At 44.5% G+C, this 18,868-nt stretch overlaps 1 protein-coding gene across 1 annotated transcript in view; it reads left to right on the top strand.

Annotated features, from left to right (window-relative positions):
* Positions 1 to 18,868, top strand: part of Pinx1 (PIN2 (TERF1) interacting telomerase inhibitor 1) — a 61,808-nt gene that overhangs the window by 9,636 nt on the left and 33,304 nt on the right. Inside the window, exons 5-6 of the mRNA XM_038310707.1 lie at positions 875 to 967; positions 6,879 to 6,955. Coding sequence (XP_038166635.1) covers positions 875 to 967; positions 6,879 to 6,955 — 170 coding nt within the window. The remainder of the gene's footprint in view (positions 1 to 874; positions 968 to 6,878; positions 6,956 to 18,868) is intronic.

Below are 18,868 nucleotides of genomic sequence, written 5' to 3'. Positions count from 1 at the left end.
GGAGACGAGAGAACCTCTGGTGCTCACTGGCCAGCCACCCTTGCCAGTCACTGAGTTCTAGGTTCAGTGATAGACCCTGTCTCAAAAAATGAAGTATATCAAGATGCAGAAAGACACCTAGCATTGCCCTCTGGCCTCCACATGCGTGTGCACAGTTACACATGCAGACATTCATATGAACAAGTACCCATATACATACATGGGTGCATGTACACACGGGAAACTGTGTACACTTAGGCATGCCCTGACAGGTCTACGTTAGCATTTTGATGGCACTTTCTCATAGTAACTGCATATTGCCCTTCTGATACTTTGCCACTCATTATTTTAAATATTTTGGGATGGAAACTGGCATGCTGAACACAGTGGTGTAGGGTATGCACTCCTAGTAACCCATGCTGAACACTGTCTGAAAGCTGAAGCAGCTGTCTTCACAGTCCACAGCCGGCTCTGCTTCACAGTCTGTTGAATTCCTAGGAGCTCCTGGGGGAGAGCATGGCTCAGTGGTCATGTTGGAATCAGCCCACCACTCTTTACTGCAGATGATTAGATGATATTCCAGTATCAGGCTGTGTCAGTGTGAGCTCAGCCATATTGAAAGGCTTTGGGGTGACCTTGGTGGTGTACTGCTATGAATAAGTGCCGTGAATAGTCATGTGTAAATTTTGGTATGAAGACATATTTTCATTTCTTTAGGGGTTTTATAGACTGGAGAGAGCCTTATCTGATCTATACTTTAAAAACCAATCCCAATCCTTTGGTAACGGTCTGGTAATAATTGATGGCACTCCCATAAAATCCTATGTAAGAACTCATCAGCCTTTCGTGCAGAGAATGAGTTACATGGTGGTTAATGTTTTTCTTCTTTTTACAGATTCCTCAGACAGCAAGGAAAAGAAATCCTTTAGCCTTGAAGAAAAATCCAAAACCTCCAAAAACCGGGTTCATTATATGAAATTCACGAAAGGTAAGAGCAGGCATTCACCTGGTGAAGTGTATATGTTGGCACTGGGTTTCCTGAGGCATTGTGACCCCGCCCAGTGCTGCAGCATGGGCTGCTTGTTTGAAGTCCTGAATGGGGCAGTCTGGTCTGCCTGGTGGGTTGATCTGCGGCAGCCCTGGGTGGCAAGGGCTCAGTGCCCATGCTGACTTGCCAGGCATCTTACTAAAGTGCAAATTGGGGTGCGGTGGTACCAAGAGGAGCCCAGGGGAGGCTTCAGACTAGGCAGGTCCTGTATGGGCTGTGATGAAAGTCTGTCTGTTTAGAGAAAATGGGAATTCTGTGTAGCTAAATCAAAGATAATTTAAATTTTCTGTTCTTTAATTTTACAGCTTTTATGTATTCTTTCAGTTCTTAGTAGTTGTGGTGGATAGTTCTGTCTTGACAGTTTGGCTCATTAATTATATCAGAATCTTCACTGTAGTGACTCATAGCTCTAAGGTGACCCTTGGAATCATCTATGCAAGTTCTCCATCTCATGGAGTATCTCTATAGGCATCCCATGGCCGTGGCCAGGGTGGTGTTGAGAAATGGGGCAGTTGGAAGTTGGGCAGTAAGCCCTGCCTTGCTCATCACACCTTCTTAGGCCACCTTCCACCTTCCCCATGGAGCTCATTGTGAGTGCAAGTATTCTCCGTAGCCATTAGGTGGCAGTCGTGTACAGATGAGAAACCTTTACCTGGCTATAAACAAATCTCAGATTTTCTGCATATAGTCACAACTATCTAGTACATGCAGTACTTTATGGATGTTAGGTGTGATGGTGACTGTTCCGTGACATCCTGTCACTACTTGATTGTTCTTTGGCATATTGAATGTGTCTTTCTGCCTCTGTGCCAGGAAGGGCATATCTTTTCGTCTTGGTCTTGGCATTTGGGGGATTGCTTAACTCCCATGACCTGCCTGAGTAGCAGTGGGAGACAGAGTCTGACTGGACGCTGTTGATAGTAGCTGTCCTTTAGGGCCAGGACCCCAACAAGTAGAACTGTGCTTGGAAGACGTGAAAGGTACGCAGAGCCTGGGGTTCAGGAGCAGAGTGCTAAGCTCTGTGGGAGGAGAACTGGAGTCTCCTTCCTTCTCCACTTACGGTTTTAATTAAACTTCTTTGTGCTATCCCTTTCTTCTTGACAGGCAAATACACTTGTTGGAGGCCTATGAGGCGTCTAACCAGGGCTTATAGCTACCATACCATAAGCTGCTGTAAGACAGAAAACTGTTTTACTGTCCCCGTAGTCCTTTGGAGGTGAGCAATGGTAGCCCCTAAACAGCTTTTCTTTTATCGTTAGATGCTATAGGAAGACTAGAGACATTGCAGAAGGCTGTTGCAGACCAGACAAGTGGAATTCATTTTTGGACGGCATACAGCCTTTCCCTTCCCTCCAAATTAATGTAGTCTTCTGATTGTCCTTTAGTCCCTGACTGCATATGCAATCTGCCTTCATCCGAAGAATTTGCTGAAGTTAGGAGAAACCTCTCTAAGATGCTCAACTCTGCTGGATACTGGCTGTGTCTACCTGTTTTCTAGTTCTGGTTCAGCCACTCCCTTGCTGGTGACCCTGTCACCTCTTGATGCATTATGCCTTCATTTCTCTCTCACAGGAAGTTTTGCATATTTAACAGCCTTGCTCGTAAAGAAAGGAGGCCTTGGTGTGCAGAGAAGACAGCTGGAGGTGTATTGAGCTAGAGGGAGAGGAGGTGTCAGGAAATAGAGGACCCAAAGGCTGGGAATAAGAAAGAAAGAGGAAAAGGAGTGAAAATCCAGGCAGGACAGGAAACAGCAGCTCCCACCATCTGCACTGTCTAGTGGAAGGTGGTGTTCTTTCATTTCCTAAAAGCTGTTTCTTTTCACTTGGTCTTGTCTCTGGGTGTGAATGATAACCATAAACTGTCTTAAAGGAGCCTGTCTGGGTCAGAGGAAGCTGGCTTCTGGCTGCTGCTCTCCCAGACACATCCCCAACTATTTCCCTTCCCTCAAATTCTGTTTCCTCTTCTGTAACATGAGGAGGTATTTGCAAGCTGCCATGAAGCCCAGCTAGACTCTGTTGTGTGGTTTGTGAGACATGACCGCCCATATGGAACTCACACTTTTCCAACCTTGTGGAAAGAGGACCTTAATGTTAACAACGAAAGTTTCTAGTTCCCTTTGTTAGTAAGAATGAGTCACGTGGTAAGTCCCTGTGTGTTCCAGAAAACTAAAATGTAGCAAGGTGACACTCTGTACAGCCTGCACAGGATCTTCACAGAGCAAGGGCTGGCCATTGTGGTGGTGCACACCCTTAGTCCCAGCACTGGAGAGGCAGAGGCATCCAAGGCCAGCCTGGTGGTCTACACAGCGAGTTCCAGGATAGCCAGGGCTATATAGTGAGACCCTATCCCAAAGAAACTGCAGAATACCTGGTCAGAGCAAATGGTATTGTAGTATCTGCTACGGCCTAAATTCTGCCTGTATCATTTTAGTCCTGATGCATAGTTACTTCTTTGTGTAGCTTCTACGTGATGGCTTTTGTTTGAAATAATTAATTATGTAATTTTAAGTTACTATCAACCATATTTGTTTAAAAAATCTAGCTCCTCCCACAGTAAGACTATGGTTGTAAGGGGTATTGCTTTTTTATTTAATTTAGTCTTACCGACTGAGTTATGTAAATAAAATTTGAAATAACTGAAGCTACCCAGATAAACCTGTTTTGTTTTGTTTTTTTATTCATTTTACATTCCAACCACAGTTACCCCTCCCAATCCTCTTCCTGCCCCCCCTCCTCCTTAGCCCACCTCCCATCCACCCCTCCCAAAGGGTAAAGCTTCCCATGAGGAGTCAACAAAGCCTGTCACAGTAAGTTGAGGCAGGACCAAGCCCTTCCAGCATCAAGACTAAGGGAGGCATCCCACCATAGGGAATGGGTTCCAGAAAGCTAGCTTGTGCACCAGGGATAGATCTTGTTCCCACTGCCAGGGGCACCTCAAATAGACCAAGCTACATGACTGTTTCCCACATGCAGAGGGCCTAGTTTGGTCCCATGCAGGCTCGGATTCCCAGAGCTTGGCTTGGGGCTTGGCTAGGATCTCTGAATCTGGTTCTATCAGTTACTAGATGAAGGCTCTATGATGACAGTTAGGGTGGTCACCTATCTGATTACAGGGGAAGGCCATTCAAGCACCTTCTCCACTATTGCAAGGGGTCTTAGCTGGGTCATCCTTGGGGAGTGCTGGTAATTTCCCTAGCACCAGGTTTCTCCCTGATCCCATAATGACTCCCTCTATCAAGATATCTCTTTCATTGCTCTCCCACTCTGTCCCTCCTCCAACTCGACCATCCTGTTCCCTCATGTTCTCATCCCCCATCCCCTCCCCTCTTCCACCTCCCCTCACCCCCAGTTTACCCAGGAGATCTCATTTTTTTTTTTTAATTTGCAAATATATTTACTAAGGAAGCATTTCTTTAGGGTTGGGCTACAGCTATAGTTCATCGATCTTATATCTATGTGTTATAGTCTATTTGCTTCCCAGATGCCAGACTGGAGGATGGAGTTGACATTTGTCAACTCTGGGAGTTACACTTCTTCTCTCAGTGACCACTGTGATTATCTGGGAAACCTGTGATTCCTCTGTGAAATCCTACACCCAGCCCTGCATGGACTTCCTTATGTCTGTTTGACTCCTGGAAGCCTTTCTTCCTGGTTCTCGAGATGCAGTTATGGCTGAGCTAAAGCAGTCACAGCTAGACAGACAGCATGTTTTCTGCCTTGTTCAGTTTCTGTTTGTCATCTTGTCAGAGATCTATTTGTCCACAGTTTTCGTTCTGATTTTACCATAGCTCTGAAGTTACTATCCCTTTAAAGTTAATTCTTACTGTGTGTATTTTATCCATAATTTCATAATGTATATAAATAATTCAACTAGGACCATTGTTGACTCTTAATTTTGGGATTCCCACTGTCTTCCCAATTTAACCCAGTTACAGGTTTCTTCTTTAATGGACTCTGACTCTCATTTCTCCTCTGTTTTCCAGATTAAATCTAGAGCAAGTCCTGTACAGTCCTGGTTTCTACATTTATTAAGTGAACTTTGCTAGAGGATAGAAATTTCTGGTCCAAGAACCCACACCAGAGCTCTAGAAACCCCAGCACCTCTATTGAACACTTCTACTGGCTTGGCAGCTTCCCTTTGAATCTGAGATTTGGTTTGAATCTTGGTGTGTTTGTTTTTTCACATACTAGTTATGAACTGTGGCCCTGTGTTCTCTCCTTTGACCTTTTTACATTTAATGAAATTGTTATAAAAAAGAGGCATGAATTTATGTTTCTTTTAGGATACCACCTCGTTTTAGGGACTGGGTTAAGGGGAATTGGTCAGTGGTTTGGAGGTTCTAACTTGCTTTGGAATTGGGGTTTCTTTCATTGTATGGCACACTGACTTAGAATGTTTGACCCTCTTGTCTCTGCTTCCTGCGTCCTTGGATGACAGTCTGCACCATCATGCTTGGTTTCTTGGTTTCTAAATCAAGTTAAACTGACTCACTTTTCTGGGCTACACGTCCACAGCGAATGTGCTTTGCAAGTAGGAAATGGATTGCGCTGGTGACAGCTGCGGATAGGTGTCTGCCTCCCGAGAAGCCGTCCACTTCTCACTGCTGCAGCTGCAAGTTGTCTGTGCTCCCTCTCTGGTTTATTGCCTGTGCCACAGCTTGTGATAAGCATCACTCTGTTCTTAGGTGGATTCTCCTTGGCCTTTTTGAATGGGGTTCTGATGGGAGGAGAGCAACATTGGGAACCTTCCCATGCCTCAGGAACAGGTCGTGCCAACTTCACCATCTATTCCGGTACCACTGCCTCTGAAACTGGTTCTGGCACCTGGTTTTGCATCAAATTGAAGGGTGTTTTGTTTTTTCAATTTCATGGAGTCACTGAGCAGTGTCGTATTTGAATGCCCCAGTGCTAATCAGTGAACCAGAACCTTCTAGGTCATGACATTACTTTGTCAAGTCAGTTTGCTGCAAAAAAACCAAGAGCAAGGAACTGGTGACTGGAACTTGGCTTCCAGCTAGAAACCCGGATTCCTGTATGTGACCTGACCTCTCTTTCCAAGCTTAGCAGGCTTCACACCGAGGGCTGAGTTATCAGATGCACTTTCCTTGAAGTTGATGGATGGGAATGGATTTGGCTGACTGCTCATAGGCTTCTGTTTAAAATTCCAATGGGAATTTTAAATTAGTGGTTTGTGGGTTTGTAGTTGAGTTAGTTTCGTTTTTAAAACAGGAATCATAGATTCTTTGGATCCTGCTCTTACCAGATCCATTTATTTCCTGTTATCATCATGTAGCTTTCTGTTTAGCTGGTGGAGCTATTACAAGTAAGAACATTTTAAAAGAAAATTTGAGCTTTGATTTGCTTTATTCTCTTAAGTTTTTTCTTAGTTATTATTGAGCTCCTGTGACAAAAAGCAGCAAATGCAAGTGTTTAAAGGGTTTGAGGTATGAGCCTGTCAGAAGGTTCAGTTCCGCGTTTTGTGACCATCAGTAAATCGCCGTTTCTCTTTGAAGGAAATGGGATTGTTCTGCAGAGAACGAACCCAGAACCCATAAGGCCCATCTTAATGGCATAGCAAGCAGGAGGGTCACTTCTGAGTGGAGCTTTCTGTGCTGTCCATGTGCCGGGTTGTTTGCAGTCAGGAGGGGACTGGGCAGTTCTGGTCTTACAACAGTCACTGAAGTTTTAATTGTAGTCTGTGTTGTGCTCAGTGTTGTAATGTGAGGGGGCCGGAGTCAGCAACTGACCGACCCTCTGCTACCAGCTGCTTTCTTCCAGGAGTGACATATTTCTACTTGTGCTTCTCATTTCGAAATGAATGGTCTTACTGGAAAGCTCTGTGTTGTTTCTAGGGAAGGATCTGTCCTCTCGGAGTGAAACAGACCTGGACTGCATTTTCGGGAAAAGGAAGAACAAGAAAACTGCTCAGGTACCCAGCCATGGGTTGTAGTGCTGTTTGCATGTTCTCAGTCTGTCTCTTCCCAGTATCACAGACAACCACATGCCCCCACTCCCACCCTTAGCCACAGATCCTGGGGTGGGATGAGCAGTGGGTACACCTCCCATTGTACACTGTGGCTTGTTTCAAAACTGGGGAGTACAAATGGACCTATAATTCATAACCCCTATCATGCCATTGACCTGTGTATTGCACAAAACGTTTGCACTATTTCCAAATGTAAGTGACAGCCCTGTATGCCATTCTGATGTGAAAACACTCGGGATTTTAGCTGAATTTCTGGAGATAATGAAAATTTGTTTTATCTAACAAAATCTGGGCTATATAGTTAACTATCGCTCCTCAGTGAGTCTGGCATGCCATGCTTATGTTCCTTTATTGGTCCCTGGGCAAGGTCCGTGGTGACCGCAGAACAGAAAGACAGCTTTTATTTATCTCTAGCATTTTTCCAGACCGGCTGGGTGTCTTTTTTCCTTGGGTAGTAGATATTTGTTACTCGGTACTGTGTTTAGAAACTTGAGAATTACCTATGATGAGAGACTTTGTAAAGCAATTTCCTTTGCAGATTGGGGCTGAATTCCTAGGTTTCCCAGCCCCTCTCTGCCCAGCTCTTTGAGCAGGGTGAGCATGGAGGAAGCTGTTTTCTAGGACTCCCTGTGGCTGCTGAGTTACATGGAAGGTGGCTGTCCTTGGTGGTGTGTTCTGACAGTGGAAGAAAAGAGTTAATTTTTTTTTTTAGATCAGAGGAAATGACATAATAGATGAAGTAGCATTAGGATCCACAGAGCCCACAGAAAAAGCCAGGTGGGCATGATAGCCCACCTGTCATTACAGATAGTGGGTAACATCGGGATGGGGAAGGTGAGCATGCCACAGGGAATCTCTGGGCTGTGCTGGGTGGTCAGGCTGCCTGAGATAGCGAACTGAATGAGAGACTCTGCCTCAGAATATAAGGTGGAGAGCAATAGAGGAAGACACCCAAAGTCAGCCTCAGACTTCCTTCGCTCTATACACATGGGTGCACAGACAGACAGACAGGCAGACATGCATACACACACCACACACACACACTGTTCCTATGAGAAAGAATTTATTTTAGTCTCTAGCTGATCCAGGTGAGGACTGCAGTGTTATAAGGAATGTGGCTTAAGAGCACAGGGCAGCCCAAACACAGCTGCACCAAGAGAGCAGCTCCACTGTCACCATGTGGCTGGGCGTCACAGACCTCCAGGTGCCACACAGCCACTAGTGGAGCTTACTGGTCTGTAGATTCCATGTCCACACCGAGGAGATACACCCATGTGTGCAGCCGCATGCGTGCAGAAAACAGTCTGTCTAACTGTGCTTAGGACAGCAAACCAAAGTTTCCCTATGCAGAGTCCTTTTGTCTTGGATATTGTTGGGTTTGCCTTTGAGTTCTGGGTGGTACAGCTGCACCTTCCTCAAAAAGTGTTGCTAAGAAACCTTACCATGTTACTTACAACAGTCTACACAGCCAAGGGCAAAAGGCCTTTGATCAGATTGGTTTGAAAATACTTCTTTTGGCTCCTCTTCTCACTTGGATTATTGTGTTTTCCTCCCTTGACCCTCATAGCAACACTGGCTTGAATTTATGTTTTGCCAAACATTGTGCCTAATGATTTCATTGTATCAAATGAAGAAATCTATCTACTATATTGTACATGTGGACTTTTTCATCTGTCAAATACATGTAGGCAGGACAGTGAACAACTTAAAAGACAAAAGACTTGTTTTGTATCCAGTTCTGGGTTCCCAGCAGGTGCTCCAATCAGTATGACATATAGTAGGGGATAGAAATTTTATTGTACTTCCTCTTAAAAATCGGGCTTTAGTTGTTAAGTAATTTTTAAATGATGCCTTGCATAAATTTGGGGCTGATATTAGAAATATCTTTTCCTTTAAGAGGTATTCATCAGCCTGCCTTCCATGCCAGGTACCATCTACTGGTGTCCGTAGCAGACTCCTGAAAGGGGATTATTGAATGAACATTTGCTTGTGCTGCTTTATGTTTTAAAAGATCAGTACAGTTTGTCAAAAATTGGCTTTAAGACAATTGTGTCCAGGCTGTCCCTGTTCCTCGCTGCCCTGAAAGTTAAAGCATCTGTTGCTATCAGGCCTCTGTTCTAACTTCTCTGCTGGCTTTGCCGGTGCTCAGCATTTCTTCCAGCTGCAAAGGCTGTTGGGAGGAGCACAGTTCCTGGCTGTGTCTGGCTATTCAGAAGAACTTGCTTAACGAGTGAAGGAACATCACACACTGCCAGTTACTCAAGAGAAATGGTAGTAAAATACACTATGCTGGGATGTACTGGATGGATGGCTACACCGGTCTGGTTTTCAAGTTCTTCCTTTCCCCAGCTTGATGCTGAATTAATTGGAAAACAGTGAAGGTGAAACAGAGCTCCCTAAATTGTGTCTACCTGCTTTCTTCATGGAAACAAAGAAATGGCCCGGTATACTGAATTGAAATTACTTGGGCTTTAGGAGAAGCTTGTTACCAATAGGAATTATGTGTATATTCTCAATATGGGGTGGGGGGTGTTGGAGGGTATTTTTCTCTGTGTGTGTTTGTGTGTGTGTGTCCGTGTGTGTCCGTGTGTGTCCATCCCACAGTTTGCAGATTGAAGTGGAGACACTAAAAAACAAATTCCATTAGTTCCTATCTGGTTGAACTTCCTGATACTCCCTAGTTTGTTCCCCCTCTCATTTTTTTCCCTCCCCCACCTTCCCAGTTTCCTTCCTCCATCCAGCTTACTTCCTGATTCAGCCTTATCACTAGAAAAAATACTCCGAACCCGTATCGAGGGTTGGGAATGTGTTGCTAACAGTCTCACTTTGTTTCTTTAAACAACAGGCCTCTGGCATGGGTTCTTGGCAAGTAATTATCCGTGTCTTCACCATATGACCCTACTGAATGAGAACCCTGCCTTTTTTGTGTACACTTACAATGCCTAGTTAATGATGACTTTCTTTGCACAACTTCTATGAGGTCTGTTCACTTATTTCATGTTGCACATGCACTTTGCTGAGTCTTGCTGATCATTAGATCTGAAAACTGCTTCCAGGCAGACCCCTGTTCTGTTTGATTGGATTCATGAGGCATTTTAGACCATTCTTTTTCTTTTGGGGTTGGATGCAGTACCTTAAATCTCTTATGTGAAAAATGATTACAAAAATAAGAATTCTTCAGAATGTTAAAATAGTTCTTACTTAGAATGTCTTTGGATTGGAGGCTTGTTTGTCTATTCGTTCTGGATTCCATGCTAATAATCTGTAGTAGTGAGCTAAGTTGATTTTGGTAGGTAATTTAAAGGATGTGACTGTCCCTTTCTGTAGCATCCTGTGCCCACTTTGGTCATGCCCACCATGTCCTCACTGCAGAGATGGGCACCAGAGAGGCATGCACTCCTGATCTGCTAAGAACCTTTCAGTTAGAACAAATCTGGCCTAAGCCCATAAACATGCAATATAATACACGAGTTCTACAATTGATTCATCTCCTCAGTAATGATTTTCATAATGTTTGTAACCATTTGGCCTCTAATAACAGTATCCAGATTCAGATAGTCTAAGTTGGAACATTTGGTCAAACTTTTTCTTACCTTTTGAAGGTAAATTAATGAGATGTGTAAAGTCTTATTAGAGGGTAGGCCATATAACCTGACCCCAAATTAACCACGGCTGAGACGTGTAGCATGGCATCTGCCTGAATGTGGCCAGGTGCTTCTGTGGAAGGGTTGTGCATTTGCTTGTTTGTTGCCTACAGACTAGTTTGTTGCCTTCAGACCTGGGTGCCGTGATTTAGAGGAGTGGCCAGAGACATAGTCGTGAAAAGGCTTTCTGTGTTTGTGTGTGTTGTGCACTGGAACAAGTAGCAGAAGTGGTTGTGGTTCACAGGTGAGCACAGAAGGGAGTTTGTGCTGATGATTAGGAGTCTGGAGATGATGGGGAGTCTGTGGGGACAGTTGCTCAGGGATTGAAGCAATCCAGACTGACCACTGGCTAGCCGCTAAGGATATAGCTGTGGTCTGTTTCCAGCAGGAGTATTGTACAGGTAAGAATGACCAAAAGGCCTGTGAGCCCTCAGCTCCTAAGCTTTGATTCTGGAGGACAAGCACGTGGAATCACCTGTGTGACTTAGTGCTGATATCCAAGGTGTTTCATGTTTTCCTGAGCTGCCAGCAACCATTACTTGATTTTCCTTCTTTCTTATAGTGGACAGCTGGTCTTTGTCCTCCTACCTTCTTTCTCTGAAGGGTGGATGTTAAAGATCTTGAAATGAATGTTCAAGATAGCGAGGTCGAGGATAAGGTAGTTATCTCGGATATCCCTAGTTTATCTATAAGCTCAGTTTTCTTACCTCTGAAGTAAGAGTGCTGAATTATATGTTCTGATAGCAGGTTCTGTTTGCCACCGAGAGCCTCAGCAGTGCGTCCCATCCCACATGCTCTTACGTGTTCACCCTTGTCATCTCCTCATAGGACAGTGGAGGCCAGCTCCCCTTCCCAGTCTGGGGTGGCTTTGATTTGCTTGCAGCCAAAAGAGTGACTGTGGGGATGGTGCGAGGCTTTGGAGACTGTGTGAGTGAGACCGTTTGCCTAGAGCCGTCAGTAGTCATCCCCCGTGAACTGCTGCTCTGAGAAACCCAACACCCACATGGAGACCCTGATCTTGCTAATGGCAGGAAAGGCTTCAAAGAACTAGGCATGTTTTGAGGGCACAGAAAAAAACCTCAAGCTCCAGTGCCAGAGGGGTCCTTGCTTGCCAGTGTGACTGAGTAATCTTTGAATCAAGGGAATGAAGGAAACGGTGAAGATTCATAAAACTGCATCTCCCATGCTGAGATGACGGCAGCAAATATTCTCTGTGCAGGCAGAGCACTTTTGTGTCTACTCTGATAGATGGCTAGTTGTGTCTTTGGCTTTACTGTGAAGCCAGGAAGGCTGGTAGTGTTCCATGCTTGTGTGTGGATTCACATAGCCTGCTGCTTTCTCCATCTCTCAGTGTGCTAAGAATGTCTTCTGGCTGTAAACAGCTAAGTCCCCTCTCCTTTGCATTTGAACTTCTGCTTCCTTGTGCATTAGTGCCTGTCAGAGGCCTCAGGATGGAGAAGACCCTCAGATCCAGTGGTATGGCTCGGGGTGGTATGGCAGGAGTAGGATGTCGGGGTGGAATTGGCCAAGGGGGTTCTTGCTAGCTCTGGATCCAGAGCACAGTAGAAATCATTGCAGTGAGCAAGAAACATTGCAGAGCCGCTTTTCCTATCGAGCCCAGACTTTGGTTAAAGGAAGAAGAGTAAGCTATTGACTTTTAGGTGTCCGTTCTATCTGTTAATCACAGAGGATAAATTACCGCTCCTCGGAAACAGGAAGGTCTACCTTGGCTTGAAGGCAGTTGTGCCTTTCGTTTTTTTCCCCCTTTATTGGTAAAGGCTCACTTCTAGCCATTTGCTCCTTGGGGGTTTTGTTAAGGACTGAAGGGAAACTGAAGGGCACTCTTTTGATTTATCTCCTATCCTTTCCTTTTGGTCACTCCACGGGGCTAAAATAGCCGAGTTGGCTTTAATATGTCGCCATTAGAGACCAAACATTAGCTGCAATAAACCATCATGCCTCACAATGAAAAATGTCCCCTGATTGGCTAATTAATCAGTCAAAGGGGAATGACATGGCTCTCGGCTTGAGGGACTCTGCTAGAGAGAAACAGGCTGTTGATAAATGGTTTTCCAACAAATTCATATATCAAGGAAACTTAGTCATTTTTTAACTACAGTTTGTGTGACTGCAATTTTTTTTCTCAACTTTTTCTTTTCTGCTGCTCTTGCTGTTTAGGCAGTGTTTTTGTGTTGTTGATAGAAAAGTATAGGGTTTTAGAGATGAGAAAATAAATGCTCACTATTTACTCATGTCTGTTAGACTGATTGGTTTTGACTATCTGGGTTTATTCATAGGTGAATTCCCACAACTTTCCACATAATAATTTGTGAGATTATTCTTTCCTGGCTTCTTTCAAAGGTAAACTCTAGACTGTATGCTTCACACTGCCTGAGGCTAAGTCCTGCCCAAGTGGTGTTGGCTGTCACTTCTCCTTCCCTCATCTTGAAATGTGGGCCAGTAAGGGGCTCCCTGCTTGGATATGAAGGTGAAGGTCACCTGTAGAACATCTGCAGCAGTGACCAGCCCATGAGATGGACTCTCAATGTCTGCTGCTATTTTTTTTAAATCAACTTAGTGTTACCCATAGGTGTAGAAACGGTAGGCTGTATGGTTTAGCTCACAGTGCAGACCAGCATCCCTCTCATGCCCTGTGCTACCCCAGCTTTCTGGCTGCTCCCACAGCATCTTCAGTTCTTTGACCTTTGTATTTTAATATAATAAAATCTTATATTGACATTTCTTCCCCCTGTTTTCAAATTATCTTATAAATCTTATTCTTTATGTGGAATAATTTCTTCCCTTGCTGAAAGTGCATCTCTTGGTACCCTGGAAAGTGACAGGAAATTCCCAGAACCTCCAGGGAGTGAGGGTGAGAGGATATGCTGGAGACTGTGGAGGCCTGCAATTCCAGCCTTCCTGTTCTTGCCTCTCAACAAGAGCATTGCTGCTCCTTGCTGTTACTCCTCTCATCCACTCAGTTCTATGATTTAAATGTGTGTGTGTGTGTTTGTGTGTGTGTGTGTGTGTGTGTTCCTATTTAAAAAACCAAAATAACCAGGATATGAGATTCTGGCCACAGTAGAGAAGGGAGGTAAGGAAGCAGGAGTCATCACTGCATCCTCAGGGCCTTCTTCCTTGCGGTACCCTACGGCCCCTGAGTATCTCCTCCATCCGCTGGTGCCTACCCAAAGCTGATCACCGAGCCTTGAGCACAGTGCCTCTTCACTGACAATATGTTTCTCAGGACCATGGTGTTAGTCTAAGGTCAGATATTGATCCACAAGATGGATGCTGGGGTCTTTCTGGGTTCTATACCCATATTATTGCCCACAAGGAAAAAGAGGTAGAGGTGCATAGTGTGGTGCTGGGTGGGGAGGGAAAGGTTAGGTGTTGCCGGAAGGAGTCTTCACAAAAGCCTGAGTGCAAGTCTACCCATTGACATTTCTCCATGTTTTTTTAAATATTTATTTATTTATTATGTATACAATATTCTGTCTGTGTGTATGTCTGCAGGCCAGAAGAGGGCACCAGACCTCATTACAGATGGTTGTGAGCCACCATGTGGTTGCCGGGAATTGAACTCAGGACCTTTGGAAGAGCAGGCAATGTTCTTAACCACTGAGCCATCTCTCCAGCCCCCATTTCTCCATGTTTTGACATCTGGATTTGTCTCTGTAGATTAGGAGTTGGGCCTTTTTATATCTCTAGTTACTGTTGTTATTTGATGCTTACATTTTTACAGCTATGTACACTGTACCCCCTGCTAAGTCAAATATCATTCTAGAATAATTCTGCAATTTTTGTTGTTTTCTGGTGGAAACGAGGCTTCTGTGACTTGCCCTCCCCACCTATAGGTATTGTGGCCCCTTGTTATTCTTTGTGGATTACTCTGTCAGAACATCTGTCAGTTAGATGTGATTGTTCAGAGGGTCTCCCCACTGGGACTCCCTGCTGGCTACTCACACCCAGCTTACCTGTACCTTGCTCCTTGTCATGAGTTCATTTCTGTTGCCATGATACAATGTCCTGACAGACAGCAACTTGGGGGAGAAAGGGCTTATTCAGTTTCAGTTCCAAAGTTACAAGCCTGGAGTCCATGTACGTCAAGGCAGAACTTGAAGACACTAGTAACACTCACAGTCAAGAACAGAGAGGAAATGCACTTGTTATAGTGCAGGACCCATTCCCCAAGGTTGAGTCTGGGCACCTCAGTTAGTGTGAGGGAGACAGTCCCTCACTGCCATGCCCTCAGGTCAGCCTGACACCAACACTCTTCCCAGGTGACTCTAGATTGTCAAGCTGGCAAAACTAACCAGCTGTCCTCTTAGCCTGCCCACCCTAAACCTTTTGTCCAGCAGCTTCCTGAGGGCTGGAAGTAACTTAGCACAGGTGAGGATCAGAGTGGGGGTCGGAAATGTCCGTCTCTGAGGTTTGAAGGTTTTACTCGTGTGTTATGGTTCCGATTGGCGCTCACTTCTGTCCTTTACAAGGACCTATTGTCTTTGTCTCCCATGCAGGAAGCTTTAGATGTTTCTTAACCTTGGAATCTTCAGTGTTTATATTCCTTAGACATTTTATCGCCTCCTGGCTGTTCTGGAATTCACCTTCACTCATCCTTTTGTACTTAGCCCATCCGTTTTCTCTGTAGTTACATGAGCAGCTCCCCGACCCTCTTCTTTGTAGTTACACAGGAATTCCCCCTCCGCATCCCATAGTTGCATGGGTGTCTTCCCCTCTTCTCTGTAGTTACATAGGCATCTCTCCCCTACTTCTTCATTTTTTCATGGACACTCCTCCCCTTCCCTAGGTGCATGGCATCATTGGTTAGGCTTTAGATTATTCTTTTGTCTCTGATTACCTGTGTCCTTACTGCACTTTGGAGGAGACTTTGGATTTATTCTCTACCCTTTCTGTTAAAAATCTTCAATATAGCTCTTAAATTTTTATTCTTCTTCCTTATTTTCAAATACCATTTTGTTTGTTTCATGGGTTCAGTACATTGCCTGTCACCAGAGGCATCAGGTGCTGAGATTCAGAGCGTCTCTGTCTTTGCTCTGAATGCCTCTATTCTTTTGGCTTCGTTGTTTTCTCGCATTGGAGGATTCCCACATAGTCCAGTCATCCTTTGCCGTCTGCTTTTATCTAAATGAGTTAATAAATTCCCTTAGGAGCCCCTTTGCAGTGTCGGGCAGTTCTTCTTGCCTGGCTGTTCAGGGACCCTGGGTAACTGGCCTGTTCACTAGGGAACCCTTAGATGGCAGGGCCCTGTTTCTCTAGAACAACACTCTTAATGATGCACAGTTCTGGGATCCAGAGTTAGGAAGGTCCTGGCCCTCCAGCCACAGCTCAGTTCCTGTTAGCAGTTTGGTTCAGGTTCCTTGTCCCCAGAGAGTATGCTTTCTGTCACCTCTGTTTTTAGTATGCTTTCTGTCACCTCTGTTTTTATTTAAAGAGGAAAAATGGCTGACTGGTGGTCTCCATTCAGTAAATTAAATAGGGTCTAATCCTAGGGATGGACATTGAACAAAGTTACTTCCGGAAAAAAAAAGTCAGATGCACTATGAGAAAGCCTCTTCAAATCAAAATAAGTAATTGTTAAAAGATCTGTTTATTTTTCTTTTTCATCATTTCCAAAATGTCAAACTGTTTTATCATAATATTTAGGCAAGTGTCTTGTCACTGTTTGGTTTCCGTGAAGAGAAACCCTGTTAACTCTTACAAAAGAAAGCATTTCATTGAGGGCTTGCTTAGTTCCAGGTTTAGTCCATTATCATGGCAAGAAGCGTGGCATGGCAGGTGTGGTAGGAGAGAGGTAGTTGAGAGCTACATCCTGAGCTGCAGGCAGAGGGACCTTGGGCTTGGTGTGGGCTTTTGAAAACTCAAAGCCCACCTCAGTGACACACATTCTCCAAAAAGGCCACACCTCCTAATTCCTTCAAATAGTGCCACTCCCTAGTGACTAAGCATCCAAATATAAGAGTTTATGGGAGCTGTTCTTATCCAAACCACCACAGGGAGCTAGAGTTTCAAGTCCAAATGTACAAAATTGTTCTGCTGTGCCTCGCTCCCTTAGGCTAAATTTTGCATCTTTCTAGGAGTCCCATTTGGACAGGCGTAATTGCCTGAACACCTTTGTGAGTGTAAAAATATACAGTTTCAGGGCTGGAGAGATGGCTCAGTGGTTAAGAGCACTGGCTGCTCTTCCAGAGGACCTGGGTTTAATTCCCATCACCTACATGGCAGCTCACAACTGTCTGTAATTCTAGTTGCAGGAAATCTGACACTTACGCATCAATACACGTATCATCTGCCTCAGCAAGTGAGCCCTCACTCTGCAGGTCAAGCCTTGCTTCCACAGCCTCTGAGAAAGGAGGAGTGTGTGTTTCTTCAGACACACAGACATTGGTCACAAAGTCCTGACTCACCCATGTGTTAGACAGATACTAGTTAACTGCTTCTGGGCTTGGCTCAGTTTTGGTCTCCAGAGAAAGATATGGCAGGGAAAGAATAGATCAGAATCTCTACCCCTTGGAACTTTACTGTAACACCTTTCATCCTGACCCTTCTTTTCAGTCACTTGGGCATCTGTCTAATTTATTGATTATGGTATTGCCTCTGCTATCATCTGTTCAGTAGCCTTACTGTTCTTCCAATTTGGTGGAGGTCATTGGAGGTCCTGGCTCAGTGTCTGTAGTAGTTGCTCACTGAGTAGCTAGGTAACTTTTAAGTAGTTGAATAATAAAATAGATCGAAAGATTGAACTTTAATGCTAAGCTTATTATATGGGTTTCTTTTCCCATTGCTGGCAAAAGTAACTTAAGGAAGGAAAGAAAGGTTTACTTTGGCTTATAGTTCCAGGCTTCATGGCAGCAGAGTGTAGGGTAGCTAATCACATTGCATCCATAGTCAGCAAGAGATGAGGATAAGAAGATGGCTTGTGGGCCTTGGGGATTGAACCTCAGTCTTCAGGCCATCAGGCTGGCCCTCCTTTCCCTCTTTTATTCAATTTGAAGTGTTGCCCATTGGATGGTGCTACCCACATTCAAGTCTTCCCTCCTCAGTTAAAGCTTTCTGGAGGCACCTACAGAGAGATAGAGAAATATATCTCCATGGTGATTCTAATCCAGCCAAGTTCACAATGAAGATTAACATCACAGTTATGCATTATACTCAGAGCTACTCAAAGTTAGCTTAGGTAGGTCTAGTTCCAACAGAAAGAAAGGTCCATTCAGATGCTAACCAAGAGCCTTTTATCTCACAGGCCAGTGTTTGTTGATATGTTTCTGGAGTGACACAGCCCCAGTCCCTGAAGTGTCCTCACTAGAAAACTGAACCTAAAGCCAATCCAGTCTGGAAGCAGTCTATAGTCCTAGAAAATATGGAGTATAGAGGAGTTACAGACTCAATGCCCCCATAAAGAAAAAAACAAAAGTCCAAAATGTGGGGCATAACTCAGGACAACTGGCACAATTTCTACAATAAGCCTGTGTTGTCAGGGGGAATGAGGTAGTAGAGAAGACAGGGTGCTATGTACAGAGAGACCCTACACAACATAATAGCCAAATGTCTGTGGACTCACATGAGGTGGCTGAAGTCCGATTCTTGATGTGTCTTAAGTATTAATATTTGGTTTTGCTTTTTGTATATGCTGATGGTGTTGTAACTGTGTGAGGAGGTTTCTCTGCTTCTTACTGATGTTTATTTGCTTATTTTTGTGGTGCTGGGCATCACACCTGGGGCCTCATGCATACTAATGAAGTGATCTACCTCTGAGCTATATATTCCACCCAGAATGCTGAAGGAACAGTGTTTTAAAACTTTGAGAATTACAGGAAGGAGTATGGGAGTGTCTTAGGGTTCTGTAGCTGTGAAGAGACACCATGACAACAGCAACTCTTATAAAGGCCAACATTTAACTGAGACTGACTTAGTTCAGAGGTTTAGTTCATTATTTCCATGACAGGAAGCATGGAGGTGCAAGACAGACATGGTGCTGGAAAGGTAACTGAGAGTTCAACATCCCAATTGGCAGGCAGCAGAAAGAGAGAGACACTGGGACTGGCTTGAGCATTTAAAACCTCAAAGCCCCCCCCTCCTAGTGATACACTTCCTCCAGCGCTGCCATACTTTCTAGTAGTGCCACTTCCTATGAGTTTATGGGGACCATTTTCATTTAAGCCATCACAGGTTGCTTGTTCATTTTTTTGCA

Source organism: Arvicola amphibius, chromosome 13 (genome assembly GCF_903992535.2).
Source record: "Arvicola amphibius chromosome 13, mArvAmp1.2, whole genome shotgun sequence".
Classification (NCBI taxonomy): domain Eukaryota; kingdom Metazoa; phylum Chordata; class Mammalia; order Rodentia; family Cricetidae; genus Arvicola; species Arvicola amphibius.
This window is presented reverse-complemented; position numbering and strand designations above follow the sequence as displayed.